Source organism: Balaenoptera physalus (assembly GCF_965194825.1).
Source record: "Balaenoptera physalus genome assembly, chromosome: 8".
Classification (NCBI taxonomy): domain Eukaryota; kingdom Metazoa; phylum Chordata; class Mammalia; order Artiodactyla; family Balaenopteridae; genus Balaenoptera; species Balaenoptera physalus.
Genome location: NC_138887.1, coordinates 18,339,019 through 18,365,415, shown reverse-complemented (window position 1 = coordinate 18,365,415; position 26,397 = coordinate 18,339,019). Strand labels below are relative to the sequence as shown.

The 26,397-nt window shown below is 39.3% G+C and overlaps 2 protein-coding genes and 1 long non-coding RNA gene across 12 annotated transcripts in view; 2 read left to right on the top strand and 1 right to left on the bottom strand.

Moving 5' to 3' along the window:
* Positions 1–26,397, bottom strand: part of LOC309666261 (uncharacterized protein) — a gene marked incomplete at its 5' end in the record, with an annotated part of 100,047 nt that overhangs the window by 1,919 nt on the left and 71,731 nt on the right. For all 6 annotated transcript variants that reach the window (XR_014266967.1, XR_014266968.1, XR_014266969.1 and 3 more), the window contains one exon: positions 135–277. Coding sequence is in view for 1 of the 6 variants with exons in the window: in XM_082473638.1 (XP_082329764.1) it covers positions 135–277 (143 nt within the window). The remainder of the gene's footprint in view (positions 1–134; positions 278–26,397) is intronic.
* The window catches only part of LOC309666314, a 1,163,838-nt gene that overhangs the window by 1,096,734 nt on the left and 40,707 nt on the right, over positions 1–26,397 (top strand). The window lies entirely within an intron of this gene.
* The window catches only part of LHFPL3 (LHFPL tetraspan subfamily member 3), a 601,841-nt gene that overhangs the window by 541,596 nt on the left and 33,848 nt on the right, over positions 1–26,397 (top strand). For 3 of the 5 annotated variants that reach the window (XM_082473656.1, XM_082473655.1, XM_082473652.1), the window contains one exon: positions 6,075–8,406. The exons of the other annotated variants lie outside the window; for them this stretch is intronic. Coding sequence is in view for 1 of the 3 variants with exons in the window: in XM_082473652.1 (XP_082329778.1) it covers positions 6,075–6,103 (29 nt within the window). In the remaining 2 variants the exon portion in view is untranslated. Of the gene's footprint in view, positions 1–6,074; positions 8,407–26,397 lie in introns of those variants that run through there. 5 annotated transcript variants of the gene reach the window in all.

Sequence of the window (26,397 nt, the reverse complement as noted above, 5' to 3'; positions counted from 1 at the left end):
ACCAGCCCTGAAACTATAGATGCCACCTAGCAGGTACAGTCACAGCCAGGCCCATTGAAAAGTCCAGGCTGCAAGCAACTAAGAATGTAGATGCAAGCTGAATTATAAAGCCCAGAAAGAAGTACTGGTGTTACCTTTCTGGTTGGTGTAAAAAGGCATTAGAGAATATCGAAGGGCTGGTAACTGGTGTGTAGCTTCCTGTCTCACTGTTTTCTCGCATCACTGCAGTCAGGGGCCAGAGAGCGTGCTGATGGGGACTGATGAGTGGGAGGGTGGCCTGCAAGTAAAGATGAGCAATGGGCATATATCGATACGTGTAATCACAACGAATTCAGACCTTCTCATCACCTACAGTGCTGGTGTTAATCAACCTGCAACAATCAGTGTTAGGCCTTAGTTCAGCCCAAAAGTATGTTGTGAGCATGCATTTATTTTCAGCACAGATCCTAATGCCCTACAGTTAGACCACCTGAGGGACAAACCAATGATTGCCCAAAGAGAGGCTATGGATAGACCAGTAGGTGGAGGACGGGGTTTCAGGTATTGCTCCTCTAGAAATTATGTGTCAGGAAGGAACGCACAAGCCAAAGATGATGCACAAGCCAAAGATGGCGCACTCTTCCTGACCTGTGAGCATTGTGCCAGCTGTCTAGCTGTTCATGTCATTTACAGTGTATTTAATGCAGCAAATCCAAACCACAGGCAGAGAAAGGGTATCTGCCCACTGTTACAGTTATCTCTTGATGCATGACGAACTATCCCAAAATTTAGTGGCTTAAAACTTTGTCAAAGTTTTGTTGAAAAAACTCACACCCATTAGGATGGCTACTAACAACCAGTTTTATTATATGTCACAATTGTGTGGATCAGGAATTCGGGAAGGGTTTAGCTGAGCAGTTCTTCAGCTCCATGTAGCATCAACTAGGGTCACTTTGTGGCATTTGGCAGGTAGATCAGTAGTATGGAGGGTCCAAGAAGGCTTCATGCATAGGGGGGACCCTTGCAGGAATGGCTGGGAAGGTGGGCTCAGCCAGGCCATCCTCCCTCTCCACATACTACCAAGGCCTCTCCATGTGGTCACTCCAGCAGGGGAATCAGAAACTGCCAGTTCTCTAAAGGTTCTCAACATCACTAATCATCAGAGAAATGCAAATCAAAACCACAGTGAGATATCACCTCACACCCATTAGGATGGCTAGTCTCAAAAAAGCAGAAAATAACAAGTGTCAGAGAGATGTGAAGAAATTGGAAACTTTGTGCACCGTAGGTGGGACTGTAAAATGGTGCAACAGAAAACAGTATGGAGGTTCCTCAAAAAATTAAAAACAGAACTACCATGTGATCCAGCAATCCCACTTCTGGGTATATATCCAGAAGCATTGAAAGCAGGGTCCTGAGGAGGTATTTGCACACCCACGTCATAGCAGCACTATGCACAATACCCAAGAGGTGGAAGCAGCCCAGATGTCCATCAGCAGATGAATGGATAAACTCAGTGTGGTACATACATATAATGGAATATTATCCCACCTTAAGAAGGAAGGAAATCCTGTCACAGGTTACAACATGGCTGAACCTTGAGGACATTATGCTAAGTAAAATATATACCAGTTGCAAAAAGACAAATACTGCATGATTCCACTTAAAGGAGCTATCTAAAGGCATCAAATTCATAGAAACAGAAAGCAGAATGGTGGTTACTAAGAGATGGGGGTATGTTACCAAGAGAAAGGGGGATGTTGTGTAATGGGTATGGAATTTCAGATTTGCAAGATGGAAAGTCCTGGAGATCTGTTTCACAACAATGTGAATATACTGAACACTACTGGACTGTAAACTTCGAAATGGTTGAGATGGTAAATTGTATTTTTTTTTTTTATAAATTTATTTATTTATTTTCGGCTGTGTTGGGTCTTCGTTTCTGTGCAAGGGCTCTCTCTAGTTGCGGCGAGCGGGGGCCACTCTTCATTGCGGTGTGCGGACCTCTCACTATCGCGGCCTCTCTTGTTGAGGAGCACAGGCTCCAGACGCGCAGGCTCAGTAGTTGTGGCTCACGGGCCTAATTGCTCCGCGGCATGTGGGATTTTCCCAGACCAGGGCTCGAACCCGTGTCCCCTGCGTTGGCAGGCGGATTCTCAACCACTGCACCACCAGGGAAGCCCCGGTAAATTATATTTTATGTGTTTTTCTTTTACCACGTTAAAAAATAAACCACCAGTACTCTTAAAGCCCAGATTGAAGGGGAGGGGAGCACAGACCCCATCTCTCAAGGAGAGGAAAGGCAGAGAATCTGCAGCCAGCTCTACCCTGCCACACCCGCTGTAGGGCAGATCCTGTCTACACCACCTGAGAGTATAGATGGTGAGATGTTATTTCCAGGGGACTGTATTCAACCTCCCAGAGATGAAGGGTGTCAGAAGGCACTATCAGAGGTGGGCACAGTTTGAAACAATAAAGTGAGAGAAAATGACCAAGCTTGTATAGCCGATGAGAAAAAATGGCCTGGAATTCTGCCCTTACTCATTTTCACAACAAAGATTCAGCAAGCTATTCTGCTAAAAGCCTGACCACCCCCACGAAGCATTTTTCTCACTTAGACAGTGCCTGCCCCTCAGCTTTCCTGACAGTGGGAGCTCCAAGCCCTAACTGAATAGGTCGGATAGGAACAATACGCAGAAGCAGATCACAGGAGACCTTTCAAAGCCGGCAAACACATAGAAAATTCAGCGACACCACAGCATTTAGACAGCCTGGACAATGTGGCCGTTATAAATGCTGCTCTCATGAGCAGCGATTCAAATGACAGCTTCGTAAAGGGTTTGCAAAGAGCCCTTTGGAAATGAAACATGGGCGACTCGGAGCCCATGACATGTTACAAGGACAAACCCGGCTGAACAAAGATCCACAGCAGCATTGAATGACTTATTTATTCAGCCCTGCTCTGTACAAACCTGGGAGAAGATGACAGCTTTTAAATCGCCTCCCCTGAGCTATGCAACATCCATGGTGCATGGGAAATGTTAGCAAAAGTTTTGAAAAAAGCAGAATGTTTTACAAAGCGAAGATCACAGTGTAACCATGCTAATGCTGCCACCAAATTCTGCAAACGGCCCTGGTGTCTCAGAATTATTAGGCAGAAGGAGTGACAGTAACATCTGGAGAGGGAAACCCTGCCCTTTATCCTATTCCACCTGCTGGCTTCACACGTCTGTTTGAAGGGCTAGCCCCTTCCAAGCTTTCAGGTGGAAAATTCTTTGTGCAGGCCATTTAAGTGATTGCTGTAGAATTCTAATTGTACTCCTTTGGCAAAGTGTTGTCCTGGTCTTGTATAAGGAGTGTTGGTGTTCTGATCAACACTGGAACACAGGTGCTGGTTCTTTTAGCCTGGCACAGGCTGCAGAATTCTCACATGCCCCAGGGTTCCTGTTGCGTGGTGGCGTCGCGCACTAGGAAGAAGGAATACACAGTGGGAGCCATGTCTGAGTAGCCCCAGCCCAGCCAGCTTTCCCAGGAGGCCTCCTACAGGGCAGCCCGTGCTCGCAGCAGGACCGGGGCTAGGGTGAGGCAGATGAGGAGCCTAGCACGCAGAATATAAGGAGGCCCTCGCCCTGCATTGGCACGACCCTGAGAGTGAGCGCCTCCTTAAATCTCACACCTGAGGAGCCCCACTTGCCTCCCCTAGTCCAGGCCTGGCTTGCAGGCTTCACTCTCTCTTTTCCCATTCACCCCTCAGCTCCCCACCCAAGGTCAGTGCTGGGGGTGGGGAGTATAGTCCCAATGTGGATAGTGGTCAACAAAGAAGAGAACTTTAAGAAGGAAGGGCTGAGTAATCGGTGGTGAGATGACAGCGAGGGATCCAGTGAGGCATTTGGCTACCCGGAGGCTACCCGTGACCCAAGACCAAAGCAGATCCGGGAAGGGTTGGTGATGAATGACTTGTCCTGGTCTGCTCCTCCGCCATGGGCCCAGATGGTGGGGCATAAACAGGAAACCCTGTGAGACTGGCCACAGAGGTTCCCTTCCTACAAGAAGGCTCAGGATCTTCCCAGGGAGGTGCCTACCCTGTAGGAAGCTCCCTTCTCCCCAGGCTTGGGTGTCAGAACTAAAGCCCTGATCTAAAGCCCTTCCACCCCTGTTTGCTCTCTTCCCAGCCCAATGGGATGTTATAAAGCCAAATCAGGCAGCTTAGAGCTGGGGAAAGAGAAAGCTGGAGTCTCTGTTTCCGAGATGCTAACAAATGGTTCACACCACGTCAGGCTTTTCTATCATGGAATCAGGGGTCTATTCATTTGCCAACCTCAAGACAATGGGGACTCCCTCTGGCCTCCCTCTTGCCCTACATCACACAGGTATAGTCCTGAGAAGTGCACTTCCCGGGACTACCTTCTCTTCCACACGCACGGCCACTTTTCATCGCCCATTTCCCTGTTCTCCTTCCTACACTTACAACCCCACTCCTCCTCCCCCTCCCCCTCCCCCTCCCCCACTAGCACCTTTCACAAATCTTACTTGAAAACCCAGGCATGCAGCTTTGTGGATTTTAAATAGAAAATTATGCAGAGTGAGTGAATTATGCTGGAGTAGTGGAATCATGGACCCACAAGCCCAACTTTGGATTCCATCGAGCAAGAGCACCTCCATGACAACACAACAGAGACCACACAAAGTTCAGAAGTGCCTGTAGCACTGTGTAAAATCCACGGATGGCTTGCTTATGTTGCTTATCTGAAGAAATCACTCTGCCAGCGTGATTCAAGCTCACAGAATCATTACAGACTAATCATCATTATGACATGATCATATTTCAATTATCCCCTGTGTAGTCTGGGTACATTACAGCAACTTCTCTCACTGAGAGAAGTTCGTTAAAAATCATAAAGTGCATTAAAATTTTTTAAAGCATGTTGGAAAACAACAAGGGGATAAATTCTAGAAACAACGACAGAATCAGAGGTTTCCCTAGCACTTATTCAAAAAGCATAATCTTATCTTGAGATGTGAAATGAGGACTAAAACTGAATAATGAGCCAATTGTTTTATTATAATTTGTGTTTCTAAGTGCTCTGTGATGCAAAACCCAACAGGCTGTTTTCTGGCCAACTAGGTGCACTGACCGATCTTCACAATATATAACATGCCCTTAAGCCCTGGTTTACAGTGCCAAAGTCTATGAAAATCATCCAAAGAATGGAGTCGATCATACTGTTTGTGGTCTCTATCAATATAGGCACAGTCACTAATATGTTGGAGAAAAGGAAAAGCAGCCATCCCCTGAGCATTTGTCCTAAAGAAAGAATTTAAGAGAACACAGTTTTATATGCAAAGATATTCATTATTGATAATAACAAAAGAAACAGAAACCTACCTACATATCTGACTTTTGTGAAATCACTGAGAATGTAATATTGAGCGTGGACTGGAGAGGAACGAGAATGGAATGGAATATTATGCAGTCATGAGAAACTGCTGCTGCTGATGCAGAGTGCAAACGCAGGAAATGTAATGTTTTTAATATAATGTTAAAAATGTCATCTATACTGTGATTCCTACTATACCAAATAAGTGCACATTTAGATAAGAAATGGAAAGAGACATGGGAAGAAAACCGTTCATGTCTCAAGGTGATTGGATCATGGATGATTCATCTTTATAATCATTCTTTTTGTAGCCGTTATAATGTTGATTGGATAATAAAGTAAAACTTGGAAGGAAAAGGAAAATACTCAAGGAGAGATTTTCTATGCCAGGCAGAAAAATCAATGATGCTTGGGATCATTTTGCCTTCTTCCTTGCTCTTTCAAAGCAGCCTGTAATCTTCACCCACACATAGGGAATATGCATGTCTGGGTTATCAGGGGATCCCCTCACCAGGAAGACTGTGCTGTTTGTTTAATGGACCAGAAACCTCAAACTTTTCAGTCTTTTTTGATAACAAATCTAAAGTGCATTGGAACCATTTGTTGGTGTGGTTTTTCCGTGACAAATACGCACAAAAATCTTGAGGACAGAAAATGATGCATTTCTTCTTTCTCTCTTTTGTCTTTCTCTTCCCCACCCCTTACCCCCTTCTGCAGTTCTGCTAAGCCAATATTCTCTAGAATGAGCACAAAACAAATCAAATAACAGCTAAACAAATTGAATAACAGCTTTTGTACATCAACATCGAGAAGGAAGACGCTTGGGAGAGATCAGAGTACCAAGATGGATATGGGCGAGAGTGAAGCATCCACTGTCAAAGCACCTTCTAAATCTAGATCGGCAGAGATGGGAGTGATTTTCTGGAAGGAGATGTGATCACGGATTAAACACCAGCTCATTGGAAACTATCATTGAATAAGAGCAGATAATATTCATGAGAAATCACATTCAGGAAATATTTTAAGGAAAAGGAATATAAATGTGCTAGAATTAATATGTAAAATATATATGTACCGAAGTTTGTAAACTGTCCTTTTTTAATCAAACAGAAAACAAAAAGCTTTAACCTTTAAAGATTATTTTAAAAAAGGCAGTCCATCCTAAATTATTCCTATTTCAATAGCCAAGAAGCTGATCAAGCATCAGTTATGGAGGAAGCATCTTAGAAAATGCCTGTGAATGTTTTCATAGGAGCCATGACCTTTGGTTCCCATGTCTGCCGTTCATTTATGTCACTGTGTAATTAGTTAAAACCACTCGGTTAAGAGATGTAACGCTTCAAACTTTTTACCAAGTCTGTGTTCAGTTTAATCTGTCTGTACACGTTATTACTGAGAAAGTGTTTCTGACATATACTATTACTCCATCAAGCTGTATATTACAGGAAGTACATCTTTACATCATAGTTTCCCGAGCAACGTAGATTTCCCTATCTTTCAGGAAACAGCATCAAGGAACTCTGAAAAATATAGAAAGCTCATTTTCACCTTGGATGCTTACATATAATGTATAGGCTGCTATCAAATAAACACTTTTTCTAATTCTCCCTAATATATGCATAGGAATTTAATATACTTTATAAATAGCATCTAAAATACCTTCTTTTTTTCTATTTCTTTGCCATACATAACATCAGAAATCCATATCCTTTCTTTCCCTTACTGACAGGCACTCATTTTTATTTTAAAAAAACACCATTCCATTAAACCCATTTCTAAATGATAGTAAGTGGTACTAACAAAATAAATAATAATTTAATAGCCTTAGAAATAAATGAATATAAACTTATACAGATCAAAGAAACTTGATAGGAGTAAGTTGCCTTTTTGTTTACTAATGTTGGTTTCAAGAAAACTCAATTGTTTTTTAGTTGGTTGGCATTTAGAAGTAGTGACAAATGATCAGTTGTCTTCAACAATCTTTTGCTCCCAGGCTTCCCCCACCATCACCCTCACCACGTATCCTGCCAATATGCAACAACAGAAAAATATTTAATATTGAAGTAGCCAATTGCTTGAGAACGAAAACAAGCTAAAACGTATGTGCGGGGTAATCAGTGTAAGCCAAACCATGTGCTATACCTGAGCAGAAAACATGAACATGTAGAATGCCTTCATTTTTAGATTCAAAATTAAGATCCAATTAGTATATATCACTGGAAGAGCGGACAGAGGATAATACAAGAAGAATCAAGCAAGATACAGATCATGGTTGTTTTCTCTTACCCTGTCTCTATTAGGACCACACTCCTAGTTTTGCCAAATGTTTCTGGTACTACATCTTTTCACCATAAATGAGATTATGTTTCAAATGGCTAAAAAGTATATTACAGATACAGTCAAATATGTGAAACTCAATTCACAAAGATATGGATTTTCTAAAGAACCAAATTAGGGGAATACTTATTATCTCTAAAGTATTAGCCGTTCTGGGAGTTATTTGTTGCTTTAAATATTAACTCTCCCACTGCATTCAAAACACCCTGCTTACTAAATTTAATTACACACAACTTTTCAAGAATTCATTTTTGATTTAAAGGGAGGTACCTCTCTACTTTATCTATAATGAAAATAGAAGGTATTGGCTTTCTCTAATCCATGTAAATTACAGATTCCACTGGGAGTCCTACAACACTAATAGTGGTGTTTATGAACATGAAAAAGTGCTTCCTACCCACATGCAGATGTTTTTAAGAAATTTTTTCCATACAACCTAAGTGTAATTTAGCATACCATAGTGCTCTGAAGATGGGTCATTGACAATGTACCATTTGTACATAGGTAATACACATGTAAGTCACTAAATGTTAAGTATACGAAGTATGTTTTTATCTTTTTTAAAAAAAGTGACTCCCTTTCTCATTCTGTTCTGTTGTATTGCGTCCAAAAGTTGTGTGTAATTTTTTTAAGGTCCAGGATATAAAGAAATTTGTTGGAATATCTGAATTTCTGTAAAAAATAAAAATAAGATTTTGTTATTTAAAAGATTGTTTGGTGGTGTGGCACACATTTGGTATATTCAGCATCTGTCTTTGTCCAGTGATCCAGTGACAGGTGATGATTTGACTGAAATAACTATCTTCGGAAAATCTCCTTGCTGTCAGATTCCATAATATTTGTCAACAGCAGACACTTATTGGATGTGCAGGACCCTCATCATGTGGAAAGCACGATTAACATCTTCAAAGCCTCTTCTCGCCAAGTATAGATACACCTCAAGCTAAATCTTTATAGACTCAGTGGAATGAAAGTGATAAATGAATAGCCAGACTGTTAAGTAAAACCTGACATGAAATATTCTGAAACATCCAGTTAATTGCTCCATCTCGACTTCTGCATATTGAAAACAGCCACCTGTTCCTCAGACATGAGCAGCCCTTTCACAGTAGTTCATATTGAGTGTGTGTTGTCTGGGTAGGTCCCAATGCCAGATCCTTCATTTACTGTATGACCCTAGACAACTCTAAGCCTCAATGTCCTCACCTATTAAATGAACACAAATAGTAATGCCTGGGCCCCATAGTGTTGTTGTGAGGCTATAAATTAAGGTATAGTGCTGTGCTGGTGCTTGACTTGTAGGAAATATTCAAAGAATTTTAATTCCTTCCCTCCTACTATAGGCAAGACATTGAAGAAGAAAAGAAACGTAAAACACAGCCTCTGCTCTCAAAATGTCGAAGATAATTAGAGTAACATTTATGGGTAAGGATTGAAAACTCAATACCTTCCAGAGCCAGGGAGATAAGAAAATTACCAGAGCAAAGCAAGCTGGGATGGGGAGATAATAGGAAGTAGGGGGCACTGTGGAGCACCGGAGAGCCTAGGTCTTGTCTAAAGAGATGACATTGCCAATACTCAGCTCTAGTCATTCACCAAATATGCACTGAGTCGCTGCTGTGTGCCAGGAACTGTTCTAAACCCTGGGAGGATAGTGGCAAACCAGACAAACAAGGTCCCTGCTCTTGTAGGTCTCATGTTCTAGTAGGAAAAGAGATAATAAACGGGAAAATGTCAGTTAATGATAATAGGTACCCTAGAGGGAATTAAAACATGGTGATGAGATGCAGAAGTAGGGAGGTGAATCAAGGAAGACTGCTCTGAAAAGGTGGCATTTAAAGTGAGACCTGAATGATAAGAGCAAGCCAGCCAGGGGGAGCCACTAGTGTAATGGCTCTAAGGCAGGAATAAGGTCACTACTCGTGAGGAGCAGCAAGGTGGCAGGGAGGGGATGTGAGCTGTGCCAGGAACCAGCTTCCGGTTTGGTAGGCCAGAATGGATGGTACATTTTTTAAGTGTTAGAGAAAGCCATTTGAGGGTCTTAATAGGAGAGAGATGGAAACCATCTTACATTTTTAAAAGATTACTCTTGGCTTCTGCTTCTAGCAGTATGACCTAGGTACTCTAAAAAGCCTTCCTCACATTATTCTACCAGGTCTTGGATAAATTACAATGAGCTTATTTTATTTTTTTTTAATTTTTTATTTTGTATTGGAGTATAGTTGATTTACAGTGTTGTGTTTCGGGTGTACAGCAAAGTGATTTAGTTACACATATTCACATATCTTTTTTTTTTTTTTTTTACTTTCAGTAAGATATAATTAAAAGGAGAAAAAATGAAATAATTTCACATCACTCCATGGAATACCACTCAGTGAAATAAACTACATTAATGAAAGTAGCTCTAGAAAATATTTTTCTTGACAATTTCTGTCAATACTGGTATAAACTTAATTATTATGATTGTATTTATAAGTATATATGCAAGACTCAGGAACTAAGTGATCACTTCATGCAGAGATGTAGAACAACTGTATTTCTATTCTTAGAAACAACAGGAACTTCATTTTTCATTTTAGCTGATGACAGCAATGTTCTTTTTTTTTTTTTTTTTTGGTTAGATGATTTATTTTTTCAAATAGTTCACACAGTAATTAAGTTTATAAGTCCATATCTATTCTTTTTCAGATTCTTTTCCCGTATAGGTTATTGCAGAGTATTGAGTAGAGTTCCCTGTGCTATATAGTAGGTGCTTGTTGATTATTTTATATATAGTAGGGTATGTATGTTAATCCCAACCTCCTAGTTTATCCCTCCCCCCACTTTCCCCTTTGGTAACCATAAGTTTGTTTTCTAAGTTGTGAGTCTGTTTCTGTTTTGTAAATAAGTTCATTTGTATCATTTTTTTTTAGATTCCACATATAAGTTATATCATATGACATTTGCCTTTCTCTGTCTGACTTACTTCACTTAGTACGATAATCTCTAGGTCTAACCATGTTGCCACAAATGGCATTATTTCATTCTTTTTTATGGCTGAGTAATATTCCATTGTATATATGTACCACATCTTCTTTATCCATTCATCTGTCAATGGACATTTAGGTTGCTTCCGTGTCTTGGCTATTGTAAATAGTGCTGCAATGAACATTGGGGTGTATGTATCTTTTTGAATTTTTAGTTTTTTAAGGAACCTCCATACAGTTCTCCATAGTGGCTGTACCAGTTTACATTCCCACCAACAGTACAAGAGGGTTCCCTTTTCTCAACACCCTCTCCAGCATTTATTGCTTGTAGACTTCTTGATGATGGCCATTCTGACTGGTGTGAGATGATACCTCATTGTAGTTTTGATTTGCATTTCACTAATAATTAGCAATGTTGAGCATCTTTTCATGTGCCTGTTGGCCATTTGTATGTCTTCTTTGGAGAAGTGTCTATTTAGTCCTTCCACCCATTTTTTGATCAGGTTGTTTGTTGTTTTGATATTGAGCTGCATGAGCTATTTGTATGTTTGGGAGATTAATCCCTGTGGGTCACTTCATTTGCAAGTATTTTCTCCCATTCCGTAGGTTGTCTTTCTGTTTTGTTTATGGTGTCCTTTGTTGTGCAAAAACTTTTAACTTTAATTACGTCCCATTTGTTTATTTTTGTTACAATGAGCTTATTTTTAATACACAGCTTGGCTTGCAAGGAAGTAAGAGAAATCCCAAAGTCATAAAAAAGAAAAAGAGTAAAAAGTAGCATGCAGTGTAAGCAAATGCAAAATCCATATATCAGAGTAGGGAATGGGAAGAGGCTAAGCCTTGGGCCACTGGAAGTAGATGGGCTAAATTTGAGAATCTCACCCTAGACCAGGACATTTGAAGATGACCATAACCTTAGACAAGGGTGGCCTAGGAAGAATATTCATGCTAGCAAACCAAAGAAGCTTATCAAGAAGTCTGTCTCCACACTGATTCTAGATAGGGTGAAAAAGAAAAAGAGGAATAGTCACCCTCTGAAATTTTTAACCCATGAAACTGGCCCCCTCTAGTCTGGAATTCAATCTTACACTCTCCTTATTATCAAAGAAACTCCAAACCAAGAAATCAAAGAACTTGCTAGAGCACTGGTAGCTGGCAGATCTCAGGCACACAGATCTCACCAATTATGTTCAACAAAGTAAGTGCTAACAATATTAAAATTACTAAACACACAAATAAACCATGAGACAGAATCATCAGAAATAATTAACAGATTTATTGCCCCAGAGATTTTAGATGTTGGAATTACTAAATAGAGAATATATATAATCATGTTTTATATGTAAAAGAAATAAAGGTGATTTCTAAAAAATAAAAAATATAAAGAATCGATTAGATACAACCAGATAGATTTGAAGCAAAATGCTTAGAATTGAAAAATATGACCCTTGAAATTTAAAATATGATTTGTAAATTAAATGTAAATTAGGTGTAATTGAAGAGGAAAGTTGTGAACTAGAAGACAAATCTAAAGAAATTTCCCAGAATGAAATACAGAAAGCCAAGGGGTTGGAAAATGAAAAGAGGCTAAGAATCAGGGAAGATATATGTGTCTAATCAGAGTTCCACTAGGAGAAATAAAATAATGGAAAGACAATATTTGAATAGAAATTGTTTGAAAATTTTCCATAAATGATGAAAGATATGAATCCACACATATAGGAAGCATGATACATATGAAGCAAGATAAATGAAAAGTAAATTCAAGCATGACAGTAAAAGTGTAGTCCAAAGTTAGAGGAACTACCATAAAAGTAACCAAAGAGAAATGTATACCACCTACAAAAGAACAATTTCTAGACTGATAATAAATACCAGAGACATTAGCATAATATATTCAGAGTGCTGAAGTAAAATAATTGTCAGTCTGAAACTGTGTTTCAGCAAAACTCGTTTATCTAATTAACTGTTTTTTAAAAAATTATAGTTGATGTACAATATTATATAGCAAAACTCTTTTTTAAGACCAAAGATGGAATACAATCATTTTCAGATAAACGAAACCTAAGGGGATTTACTAGCAATAGACCAACACAGATAAAATTTCTGAAAATGAGTCAAGAAGTATGGTTTGAGGGACTTCCCTGGTGGCGCAGTGGTTAAGAATCTGCCTGCCAATGCGGGGGACATGGGTTTGAGCCCTGGTCTGGGAAGATCCCATATGCCACGGAGCAACTAAGCCCATGTGCTACAACTGTTGAGCCTGCGCTCTAGAGCCTGCGAGCCACAACGACTGAGCCTGTGAGCCACAGCTACTGAAGCCCACGTGCCTAGAGCCTGTGCTCCACAACAAGAGAAGCCACTGCAATGAGAAGATTGCGCACCGCAATGAAGAGTAGCCCCCGCTCGCCACAACTAGAGAAAACCTGCATGCAGCAACAAAGACCCAATGCAGCCAAAAATAAATAAATAAAATTAATTAATTAATTAATTTTTTAAAAAAGAAATAAGGTTTGAGATTCAAAAAGGAATAGAGAGCAAAGAATTTGGGACATGTGAATAAATCTAAACAAACATTGTACAAATTAATAATAAAACATTAATTTGTGGAATAAAAAAAGAACTAAAATACTGGGTAACAATAACACGTAAATTAGGATGAGATAATCAGAGTTTAAGAAATGTGTATTAATTGGGAAGAGAGTTGAGATATAGATGAATAATAGCTCACAACTGATTGTTTATAATGCACCAGACATACGTAATAACTCACTTAACCCTCGTAACACCCTTCTGAGTTAGATACTATAGTTATCCTCAGTTCACAGATAAAAGAAGTGGCACAGAGTTTAAATAATTTACCCAAGGTCACACAGCTAGTAAGCAAAGAGCTGGGTTCAAACCCAGGTAATATAACTCTAAAATGGATACACTAGTATTCTCTGTGCTGTTTTTAGAAAGTTAAAAATAAGTGATAAAAATTTTAAGTAAACAGTAGAAGATATAGTTTCAAAACAATGAGGGGAAGTGGAATAAGAAAGAAAAAAACACTAAATAAGTACAAAAGAAGGCCCTCCCAAAAAAACAAAAAAGTAGAAAAAGCAGAGCAAATAAAATGCACAATGTAAGATAGAAAAAAATAAAACCAAATTAGAAAACATAATAAACAGAAGTAGATTAAAATTAGTTAAAAGAGAGATTTTGAGATTGGATTTTTAAAAACCCATCAATATGCTGTTTACAAGAGACATGTAAAACATAAGGACACAGAAAAATTAAAAATAAAAAGTTCCTTATGTGCTACACCTCAATTTTTTTAAATGTTAATATCCCACAAAGAAAATAACTATCAAACTTTCAATGAACAGATTATTTAAATCTCGTACACAATTATCCAGAGAACAGAAAGAAGCAGCGGTCCTACAGCTCATTCTGAGGACAGTTTGAAAAAGGAAAACTACAGGCCCCTCTGTACCCTAATAGGAACAGCATTCTGAAATATATCTATTTAAATCACCACATTAAGAGGCTAAAAGATAAAAACCATATGATTGCCTGATAAATGCAAAAAAAAAAAATCATTTGATAAAGCTTAAAACCCGTCTATGATAATAAGAATTTTTACAAAAGTAGGAATGAGGACAATTTTCCTTTACATAAGAAACAATTTCTATCAAACAATATACTTTTACTTGGAATTATGACAGGTAAAAAGTAGTCCCTTAAAATAAAGAACAAGACAGATAAGCCCACCATCAGTACCTTTGTTGATACTGCATAATCTTTGCCAGCAGAGTAAAACAAGAAATAGAAGTAAAAGGGATAAGAATATGAAAAGAAAAATGAAACTATCATCATTTTATGATTATAATTACTCTCATAAAAGATACAGGTAAAAATTATTAGAATCTATAAGAAATTAATTAAATGACTAGATTTAAGATCAAAATATAAACATCACATTTCTAAAAAAAAAAAAAAACAAAGCTGGGGAAGTAAAAGGGAAAAACTCAAGCATTTTTTTCTGCCTTTTCTGTAAAACTGTTCCATGGATAACGAACTATTAGGCAAAGGGAAGCATCTCATACAATAATTCAAAGTAATACATGAAAGCAAAATGGTAGAAATAGAATATCATCTTTTTACAACCGACAATGAATTAATGAGTCTGAACATTGAGTATCAATGGCTGCTAATATTTTTTTAAAAGAGTGAAAACCAGACTTCCTGAAAAAAGAACATAAATGGATAAAACCTGAGCCTGATGAAGCATGTGGATCAAGCTGCCAATTTCTAAGAAGTACAGAGGCCACAGGAACATGATGGACTATAACATGAGTGTGCAACCAGGAAAATCCACACTGTAGAACTCTGTGTCCAACAGACTGAGTTTGCAGCAGATGAAGTGTAGGGAAAAGAAAGGATGGAGGGAGAATCCGTAGATTAAAAGAGACTTAAAAGACATAACAAGGTGTTTTTAAAAAAAAAAAAAAAACGGGCAAGACTAAATTATAGGGTAAGAAAATGCAAGGGAGAGATTGCTATGAAAGACAGGATAGTGGTTATCTAGGGGGAAGAGAGGGGACGGTGAACTGCGTGGGGCATATAGAGGGACTTCTGAGATGACAGGAAAAGTTGTTTCTTGACCTGGATAGTGGCTACAGTGTATCCATCTTATAGTTATCCACTAAGCTCTACATTTGCTTCATTTAGTGTTCTGTTTCTATGCTTTACTTTGCAATTTAGAAGTTTTTAAAAGTTTTTTAAGAAGCTGTATTTCTCTATAACACAGCAAGCAATTAGAAAACATAATTTCAAAAAAAAATATTATTAACTCATGATACCCAGGAATACATCTAGCAAAATATGTATAGAACCTTTATGGAAAAAATAATAAAACTTCAGTGAAAGACTTGAAAGAAAATATTTTTAAATATAGAGATATACATACTATATTCACTGATAGGAAAACTCATTAGCATTAAGATCTGATTCTCCCCAAATTGGTTGTTGTTGGGAGACAATTCTACATGAGCCTCTTGTGTTTCTGAAGGTCTTGTGTGCAGAGACACTGACTGCTTTTATTCTAAGCTATCTTTTCAAGACTCTTTCTATAGCTAACAGCCTGGGAGGATATAGACAGGGTCTCCCTCCAGAGCAAGAGAGTAGATTTTTTATTGTTCTCTAAAAAGATAATGTCTCCCTCTGGGGCAAAGATCAGGCTGACTCATTGCCCATTATAAAAGATGCAGGTTCCCTAAGCTCAGTGTCCTCTCCTGTAATATAACCCACTGGACTGCAGTTACCACCCAGCCCTCTTCTCATAGCCCTCTGTCTGGAAACACGGCAAGGGGAACCAACACCAACACGCTGCTTGCTGTGCTATGAGTAATAGATCCCGTCCTTCGTCTGTGACCCAGGAGTCTCATGTGTTCTGCCAGCATCAGTGAGACTGTGGCAGGCTAACTTATTCATTTGCAAGTAGGATAAATCTCAGACCCTTCACAGTTCCTCATAGTTAACCACTTGGGAAAAAAAGAGAAATTAGATACCTACTTACATTGTACACAAAAATCTACTCCATATGAATTAAGGACTTAACTGTGAAAAGCAAAAATTTAACTTTTAGAAGAAAATATAACCTAAGAAAATGGAAAGATTTATTGAACAAAACACAGAAATCATAAAGGAAATAATAAAGTCAACTAGATTAAAATAAAAGACTTCTGTTCATGAAAATATTCCATAAAGAAAGCTAAAAGCCACAAACTGGGAGAAAATATTTGTTAACTTTATTACTGGTAAAGGATAACAATACAGAATATATAAGAACTCTAGAAAATCAATTTCCTAAAAGCCAAAAAAAAAAGGACAAAACAAACAAAAGATATGTACAGGAATTTAATAGGAAAGGAAACAAATGGCAGACATATGAAAAGATACTCAACTTCATTAGTAATTTTAAAATGTAAATTAATTGCACAATGATAATGTCCATTTTATTGGCATAAATTTAAAGCACTAGTATGATTTACAGCAATAGGGTTTCTTATACTGTTAGTAAAAGTAAAATTTAGTATAATCACTTTGAAAGATAATTTGGTGTTATCTTGTAAAATTGAGCATTTGCATACACTAAATTCATCAATTCTACTTCTAGGTATATATGCTTGAGAAATTATTGCCCATAAGCACCAAAAAACATGTACAAAAATGGAAAATACAAATATTTATCAACAGAGAATAGATAAATTGTGGATTTATTTATGTGGATAATTAACTTATTAAATTGATTAATACTACTATAAGTATGGAAATGAATAAACGTAAGTTACAAATATAAACATAAATGATTATATTATGTTAGATATATACTTTTGAGTGGGAAAAAAGACAGCAGATACACTATGGCTCCATTTTTATAAATCTCAAAAACAAAGAAAAACTAAACTGTTTGTTTAGTGATAAATATCTATATGGTAAAACTATAAAGTTGTAAGTACAGAAATGATAAAAACAAATCTCATGATTGTGATTACTTCTGGAGAGTTGGGAGGGATTATAATCAAGGAAAGGTATACAGGCAATTTCAATAGTTCCAGATCTTAATTGAGTGGAATGCATGCATATATATAGATATATTTCAATGAAGATGTCAGCATTTTAAGAAAAAACAAGTTTTTAGATGAAAGCACTAACTGAATCTTTAAAATATACTTGACCATGCACAAACAGTAAATATTATTTTCTCTTAAACTGGAAGTAAATCTATATCTGTTAGAAATAATGTGGCCAAACAATGTGAATCTGAAGAATTTTGTTGCCAACACTTTATAGCAAGTATATGAGCCAAAGTGATTTAAGTTTGTAAAAATGCAAAATAGTATAAACAAAACTTGTGCTATACCAGATTTGAACATCTAGTGAGAATAACATTCATACTAAGTTTTCTGCATTGTGTTCTTTTTGCATTCATTTTTCACTTTTATTAAAGGTTCAAAACATACATATATATCACATTTTTGTATCAAATATTATCTAATGAAATAAGATAAAACAAATTGAATATTTAAAAAGGTAACTTGACAGTTGTGAGGAAAAGAGACAGTACAAGCAGGGGCATTGGGGGAAGGCTATTGCAGTAGTCAAGGTAAGAGAAGGCGGTGGCTTCAACTAGAAGAGTCAGTGAAGATGGAAAGAGGTGGATAAATTTGGGATGATGTTGCAGACTGGGTCTCCTGGGAAGCTGACTCTGAGAAAGATCAGGGTGAAATAAGTGTATTAATCAGGGCTCTTAGCATCAACTCCCTTGACAGGGAAAGAAAGGGAAAGGAAGGGAGCAGGATGGGCAGAAGAAGTTGGCTGTGTCTCAGTGAAGGCCTCAGCAGAGTCATCCTGTGTTAGGAGTCGGGCCTCAAGCGTCAGTCACTGTACATGGTTTGCTTACCCCCAGGAAAGGGGTGTGACCTTGAGTGTGGTGGCTCTCTTCAGGTGAGGGCAATTTCCAGAGAGGGCAGAGTGGCTGTGAGTTGGCAACACATCCAGCAGCTGTGGGCATAAGTCCCCTAGTCCCCTCTGAGGGGCACGTCACAGCATCTACTACAGATATGTGTTGGGGGAATAGGAGACTTGCTGATGGATTGAATGTGGAAGATGAGGAAAGAGAGCTACTGATTTTTTGCTCTGAGAGCAGATGGTGGTGCCATTTACTGACATAGGAAGAAGAGGAGGAGGAAGAGGTTTGGGAGATGGAATTCCAAAAACTCTTTTCTGTGATGTTTAAGATGCTTATTAAAAATTCAAGAGGGAGGCTTCCCTGGTGGTGCAGTGGTTGAGAATCTGCCTGCTAATGCAGGGGACACAGGTTTGAGCCCTGGTCTGGGAAGATCCCACATGCCGCGGAGCAACTAGGCCCATGAGCCACAACTACTGAGCCTGCACGTCTGGAGCCTGTGCTCCGCAACAAGAGAGGCCACGATAGTGAGAGGCCCGCGCACCGCGATGAAGAGTGGCCCCGGCTTGCCGCAACTAGAGAAAGCCCTTGCACAGAAACGAAGACCCAACACAGCCAAAAATAAATAAATACATAAATAAAATTTTTAAAAAAATTCAAGAGGAGATGGCAAGTTAGATAGGCAGTTAGATGTAGACATGTGGACTCCTAGGGAGAAGTCCAGGGTAGAAAACAAAACAAAACAAAACAAATTTAGTAGACATGACAAATAGATGACTTTTAAAGCTCTGAGACTGGATATGATCATTTAGGAAGAATATACAAATAGAGAAGAGGACCCTGACCAAGCCCAGACCACGCTGACTTTAGAAGTGGGGCAGAGGGACTTCCCTGGTGGTCCAGTGGTTAAGAATCCACCTTCCAATGCAGGGGATGTGGGTTTGATCCCTGGGTGGAGAACTAAGATCCCACATGCTGCAGGGCAACCAAGCCCACGTGCCGCAACTACTGAGCCTGCACACCACCACTAGAGAGTCCACATGCCACAACTAGAGAGCCCACATGCCACAGCTAGAGAGCCCACACGCTCTGGAGCCCATGTGCCACAGCTAGAGAGAAGCCTGCATGCTGCAACGAAGAGCCTGTGTGCCACAGTGAAAGATCCTGCATGCCACAACTAAGACCTGATGCAGCCAAAAATAAATAAATAAACAAATATTTTTTAAAAAAACTGAACTCATCTTTTTTTTTAAAGACTAGTTTTTGTAAGTCAATTTATTTTTTTAAAGTATTTTAACTTTATTTATTTATTTATTTATTTTTATTTTTGGCTGCATTGGGTCTTCGTTGCTGCGCACAGGCTTTCTCTAGTTGCGGCAAGCGGGGGCTACTCTTCGTTGTGGTGCATGGGCTTCTCATTGCAGTGGCTTCTCTTGTTGCGGAGCACGGGCTCTAGGCGCATGGGCTTCAGTAGTTGTGGCTCGCGGGCTCTAGAGCACAGGCTCAGTAGTTGTGGCGCACGGGCTTAGTTGCTCCGCGGCATGTGGGATCTTCCCAGACCAGGGCTCGAACCCACGTCCCCTGCATTGGCAGGCAGATTCTTAACCACTGCGCCACCAAGGAAGCCCCAAAACTGAACTCATCTTTAAAAAAAAAAAAAAAAAAAGAAGTGGGGCATAGGACAGGAGCCAGCAAAGAAGACTAAGAGAAACCCATGACATGGGGTATAATGGAAGCCAAGTACTGGGGAAAAAGTATTTCAAGAAGCAAAGAGTAATTAAGTGTCAAATGCTGCTGAAAGGTCAGGTAAGACAAAGCAGAGAGGAGACCACTGGATTTGGAAATTACGGGGGTAACTGGTGTCATTGACAAGCAGTCTTTGTGAAATAATAGAAATAAAATATGAGCAGTGAATTAGGGAAAAGAGTTGAAATTGAGGAGGTGGAGGCAGCAATATAGACAACTTTTACAAGAAGTCAGTCATAGCCATTTGAATCTGAGAGACTAGGATTGGTTGCTAGCTTTTTGAGTTTCTCAAGATAAGATGGAATTTTTTATAATATCAATTGTCCAATAAGTTGGTACATTGTTCAACACAGTGCAGACCAACATTGTGAGGATCAAAAATACATCTAGGAATCAGGTTCAGCCAGGGGGTTATGAGTTTCTGACTTCCATCAAGAAGGCGAACTCTCAAAAAGTAAACTATTATAAATATCGTGGTAGAGCATGCTCCAGGACAGGTGAGTGAGTACAGGAAACTTGCGGAGGCTAGAATGCATAGAAAGTTGGGGAAGGTTCACTTAAAATGACCCCAGAGAGGAAGGCAAGCCTCAGATGGACTTTCTCAAAGTCAAGATTGAAGGAGGAGGAAGAAAAAATTGCTGGCAAACGCTTGTGGCCAAATCACCTATCCTCCGATGTAGCATTTATCAGCACTAACACTTACATTCTGATTTCCTTGTGGCCCTCTCATTGATGTTATTTAGGTCCGAGAGCCAGATTGTCAATGGCTTTTCATTTCAGCTACTTCGATGTTTGGACTTTATTCTGCAGACAATAGGAAACCATTGAAAGTTTTTGAATAGGGGAAAGATATATAATCAAAGTGAGTTTTTAACAGGATTATTTCTTCAGCAGTGAGCAGGATGGAGTCAAGCAAGGCTAGGTTAGAAGCAGAAAGTCCATGTAGGAGATTTTTCTGGTTGTGGAAATGGAGAGTAAGAGGTGAAGATTGATGGGTGTGGGGCATTAGAAAACAAAGACAGTGCTCAGTCTACATTAGTGTGTGTGTGTGTGTGTGTGTGTGTGTCGGGGGAAGGGAGGAAGGGTGACAATGGGGTTGGGTGGGCCGACATGTCAAAAGCAATAATAGCCAATATATGGATGGCACCATATAGCTTACAAGTGCTTGCACATCCATTATCTCATTTGCCCTCACCACACCCTTGTGAGCTCTTATTATGCCCATTTAACAAATGTGGAATCTGAGGCTCAGAGAGGTTAAATGATTTGCCCATAAGGTCACAAGATGTTGTTGACCATGGGTGTCCTCACTCCGTGTTTTGACAATGGCTTTCAGATACACTTTGGCTCTTGATGGTCTGTGGGCAGGAGTCAGCCTGTGTTTGCCTTTCGAAAGGCATGTCCTGAAATTTCAGTTTCTTGGAGGGACTGGCTGGATTCCATTTCTTTGACGCTGGTTCCCTGTGAACTTTCTAGAAGAGACTATAATTTACATATGACAGCTGGAGAGAAAAAAAGAAAGAATCCATTTCTAAGTTAGTTTTCCATTTTGACTCCAGGCCCTCTCTGAAATGAAACATTATTTCTCTCTCCTAGGCAGGGTAACAGTTAGATCATTAAAATTCTCATCCTGTGAGAGCCAAACCTTGGTGAACTGAGATGAGAAAATGCATTTACCTCTCTTCTCACTGCCTGCCATTCACTCTCTCAAGTAAAAAGCTGGGGATTCCCTTCTAATGGGTGAGATCTATTTCATTATCTCAACCACAAGTCGATAGGCCCAGGGGCTCAGATGTCAAACCAACCTGTGGGTCAATTCTAGCTTCCTGAATTACTTAAATACTGGCTTTTTCTCTGGCATTAACTGAGAGGAACTTCCCCAAGGACTAAATTGACAGCTGTATTTTCAATTATGGACTAAAGGCTGCTTCTTATCCAAACCAAGATGGCCGACTGAAAGAATCCCAGAAGTATGTGGATGTGATGTTACCTTGCTGATGCACTTTCTCAAGTCAAAATATTTACTTAAAACTTTGTCTTCCTCCAAAGCAGGAATTTCTAAAACTTTAGAAGCAGCTTTCCTTATAAAAGCCTTTACACTTTTCAGGTCTTTTAACTTTAAAAAGCTTGTGAATTCTCTTCTAGGTGATTAAAACCCATTTTGAATTAAATACAGTTGCCCTGATCTTGTCAAAAATGATGGTGCTTTCCTAGAGCTTAATTTACTATACAGAGTTAGAAAGCAGTTGGATTTTTTTAAAATTGATTTATACTGCCATCTAGTGATACATTTCATTGCAAATTTCAACACCCTGGAGTACATTTTGGTAGGTCTGCTAGGTTACCCTTAAAAACTTCGTAGAATCGAGGATTTATGCTTCCAAATAGAAAGCAAACTAGCTCCTCTACACAGCGTACAAGGCCCCTCTCATATACAAAGGCTAAGAAAAAAATTTTAACACAGATATAGAAGGGAGCTTCCAACAGAGGTCCTGTTAAACCACAGAGGCTTCTTACATTAGCTTTTTCACTTATATCTTTGATTTTTATCGTAATTATCCCACATAAGCTGTTTATTTCTCCTAGGCAAATAAATTCACTCCTGGCTGACTAATTTAATGGTCACTCCATTTGAAAAAGTAGAATTGCATACAGGTTAAACATATGGGAGCTACCATGATGTTGTCCAGGTTCAAATCCTAGCTCAGAATCTGCAATCTGTGTGCCCTTGGAGAGTTATAAAACACCCCCATGGGCTTCCCTGGTGGCACAGTGGTTAGAAATCCGCCTGCCAATGCAGGGGACACGAGTTCAATCCCTGGTCCGGGAAGATCCCACATGCCGCGGAGCAACTAAGCCCGTGCGCCACAACTACTGAGCCTGCGCTCTAGAGCCCGCGAGCCACAGCTACAGAGCCTGTGTGCCACAACTACTGAAGCCCACACACCTGGAGCCTGTGCTCGGCAACAAGAGAAACCACCACAATGAGAAGCCCTGCGCACCGCAACAGAGTAGCCCCCGCTCGCCACAAAAAGAGAAAAGCCCGCGCGCAGCAACGAAGACCCAACACAGCCAAAAGTATAAATAAATAAATTAATTAATTAAAACACCCCCATGCCTCAGTTTCCTAATCTATAAGAGAGGGATAATAATCAAATCTACCTCACAGAGTCATGCAAAAGACACTGTACTCAGCACAGAAACTAGCACAAAGTAAATGCTCAGTGGAAACACAAGGTACCATTATATTGGTGGATCACAGGCAGCCTAATTTGCATAGCCGCTGAGGATGCGGAGATAGAAGAACAGCTCCCTGTCCCATTCCATTAGCAAATAGATCTTTGGACACAATGAAGACCCAAGGTCAGGTCTCTGGATACTAGAATTATTATATGATCCAGCAATTCTAGGTAAATACCTAAAAGAATTGAAAACAGAGACTCAAACAGATTTTGTACACCAATGCTCATCACAGTATTATTCACAATAGCCAAAAGGTGGAAACAACCCAAATATTCATCAGCAAATGCATGGATAAACAAAATGAGATATATACATTAATGGAACACTATTCAGCCTTAAAAAGGAATGAAATTCTGATACATGCTGCAATGTGGATGACCTTGGAAACATTATGCTAAGTGGAATAAGTCAGACACAGAAGGATAGATGTTGTCTGATTCCGCAATATATGAGTTACCTAGAATAGTCAAATTCACAGAGACAGAAAGTAGAATGGTGGTTACCAGGGGCTGGAGGAAGGGGGCAAAGGGGAGTTATTGTTTAATGGTTACAGAGTATCAGTTTGGAATGATGAAAAAGCTCTGGATATGAAATAGTGATGATGGTTGCACAGCAATGAGAATGTACCTAATGCCACTGAATTGTACACTTAAAATGGTTAAAATGGACTGTGGAAAACAGTATGGAGTTTTCTCAAAAAACTAAAAATAGAACTACCGTATGACCCGGCAATTCCACTCCTGGGTATATATCCAAAAAAAGCAAAAACACTAATTCAAAAAGATACATGCACCCCAATGTTCATAACAGCATTATTTATAATTGCCAAGACATGGAAACAACCTAAGTGTCTGTCAACAGATGAATGGATAAAGAAGATGTGGTATATGTATACAATGGAATACTACTCGGCCATAAAAAAGGATGACTTTTTGCCATTTGCAGCAACATGGATGGACTTGGAGGGCATTATGTTAAATGAAATAAGTCAGAGAAAGACATACTGTATGATATCACTTATACGTGGAATCTAAAAAAATACAACAAACTAGTGAATATACAAAAAAGGAAGCAGACTCAGAGATATAGAGATATACAGTGGTTACCAGTGGGGAGGGGGGTGGGGGGGCAGTATAGGAGTAAGAGGTAAAAACAATTATGTATAAAATAAGCTACAAGTATATTTTGTACAACAGAGGGAATATAGCCAATAGTTTATAATAACTATAAGTGGAGTATAATCTTTAAAAATTGTGAATCACTATATTGTACACCTGTAACGTATATGATATTGTACATTAACTACACTTCAATTTTAAAAATTAAAAAAAAAGAAGAAAGAGATAAACCAGGCTGGAATAGGCAATGTACTGGGAGATATTGAGAAGGTGTTTCTTGAACTGGCCTTAAGACTATGCCAGCTTTAAATGATCTGGGAGGAGAAAGGAGGGATCACGTGGGAGAACCCAGCCTGTTCTGAGCATGTGGGGGAGTTGAAAGGACAACCTTCACATCTTCTTGCCACAAAGACTCTGCCACCAATAATGATTCCACTTGGTTAAATAAGAAATAATAGAACAAATAATAATAATGGCTAACCTTAGGTAGTGCTAAAGACTTTGTGTTTATTACCTTGCTTAACCCTCATAATAACATCATGAAGTAGAACTGTAGTTATCAACCCATTCTACAGAGGATGAAACTGAAGCTCAGAGAGTTTAAATTCCTTGCCCAAGACCATGTGCTAGAGAACAGCAAAGCTCCAGACCCTGGGCTCTTCACTGCTGGATTAAACTACCACTGGTTAATGAATGACACATTTTTCACTCTACTTAACATTTTCCCACCACCTAGATAACCAAACAGAAAGGTAAACTAATTTTAAATTAGCTCCAGTTAATATTAAATCAACAAAGTATTATCTGAATTAGTCTCAAAGTAATGATTCTTAATCTTTGGGGGTCAGGGCCCCCTTTGAAAATCTGACAACAATTAAAGCCCCTCGTCCATATACACACAAAGTTTGCATAGAATTTCAGGGACTCCCTGAAGCCCAGGAGGAGCCCTAAGTTAACATTTCTTGACCTCACTCTTCCCGAGCCAAATAAAACCCCTCCAAGTGCAAGTGGTGTGGGCGTCACACTGGGTCCCAACTCCTCCCGTTAGCACAGATCATCAAGGGTGCTGGGGCAGCTGCTCTGCCTACACACATAATCAAATCATAAACTCTCTTCAACCATATTTGTTCTGTTGAATAAGCATTTGAGTTCTTGGCAAGCATCATAGTCTGGGAATGCTGATGCTTTCATTCTGCCTGTGTGGAGGGGAGCAGGCTGTGGGTAGGCCTTCTGGAGGAAGGCTGTGTGACCAGATACTGTTGCTGCTGCCCCACATACTGTCAGGTGCCACTGGCCACTGGCGTGGTCAGAAGCCACTTCCAGCCTAGGGGCCAAGAAAAAAAGCAAACACAATTAACCTAACTGCCATCCTGGAACAGTCCTGCCCCATGTGTATTGGAGAAGATCAAAAGCATAATAAATAGTTCCCTTTCCCCTCACTCTTGAGTCTAGCAGCTGTTTTTCTCCTCTCTAATTTTCTTCTATGCAAGGAACAAAACACAGACAATATGGTATAATGTTAAAAAATATTTATAATGTTTATAAATATATAATGTTTAGGAGACAGATGTAGGTTTAAAGCCTAGCTTCACCACTTACTCGGGCAAGTTACTCAGCACCTCTGAACCTCTGATTTCCTTTTTTTTTTTTTTTTTAATATTTATTTGGCTGCACTGGGTCTCAGTCTTGGCATGTGGGATCTTCGTTGTGGCATGGGGGAATCTTTAGTTGTGGCCATGCGGGATCTTTAGTTGCAGCATGCGGGATCTAGTTCCCTGACCAGGGATCGAACCCAGGCCCCCTGCACTGGGAGAGCAGAGTCTTAGCCACTGGACTTCCCACCAGGGAAGTCCCTGAACCTCTGATTTCTGTTTTAGAAAATGTTGACACAAATGTTTATATTACAGAATTGTTGTGAGGATTAAGTAAGGCAATACACTTATATTCCTGGCACATAATGAGTACTTAATAAGCAGCTACTAAAACCAGACCTCATGGTATTTATATTTCTGGCTATCAAGTTTCCACTGAGATTAATAACCCTGTTAATCTATGTGTTTAAGTCCTTGAATATCAAGAGCTATTGTGATCTCAAGGAAATATAAAAGAGCCATACATCCTAAACCCGATATTTCAGAAGCTATAACTGCTTTCTCAGCTTTCTCTTCATTCCTGGC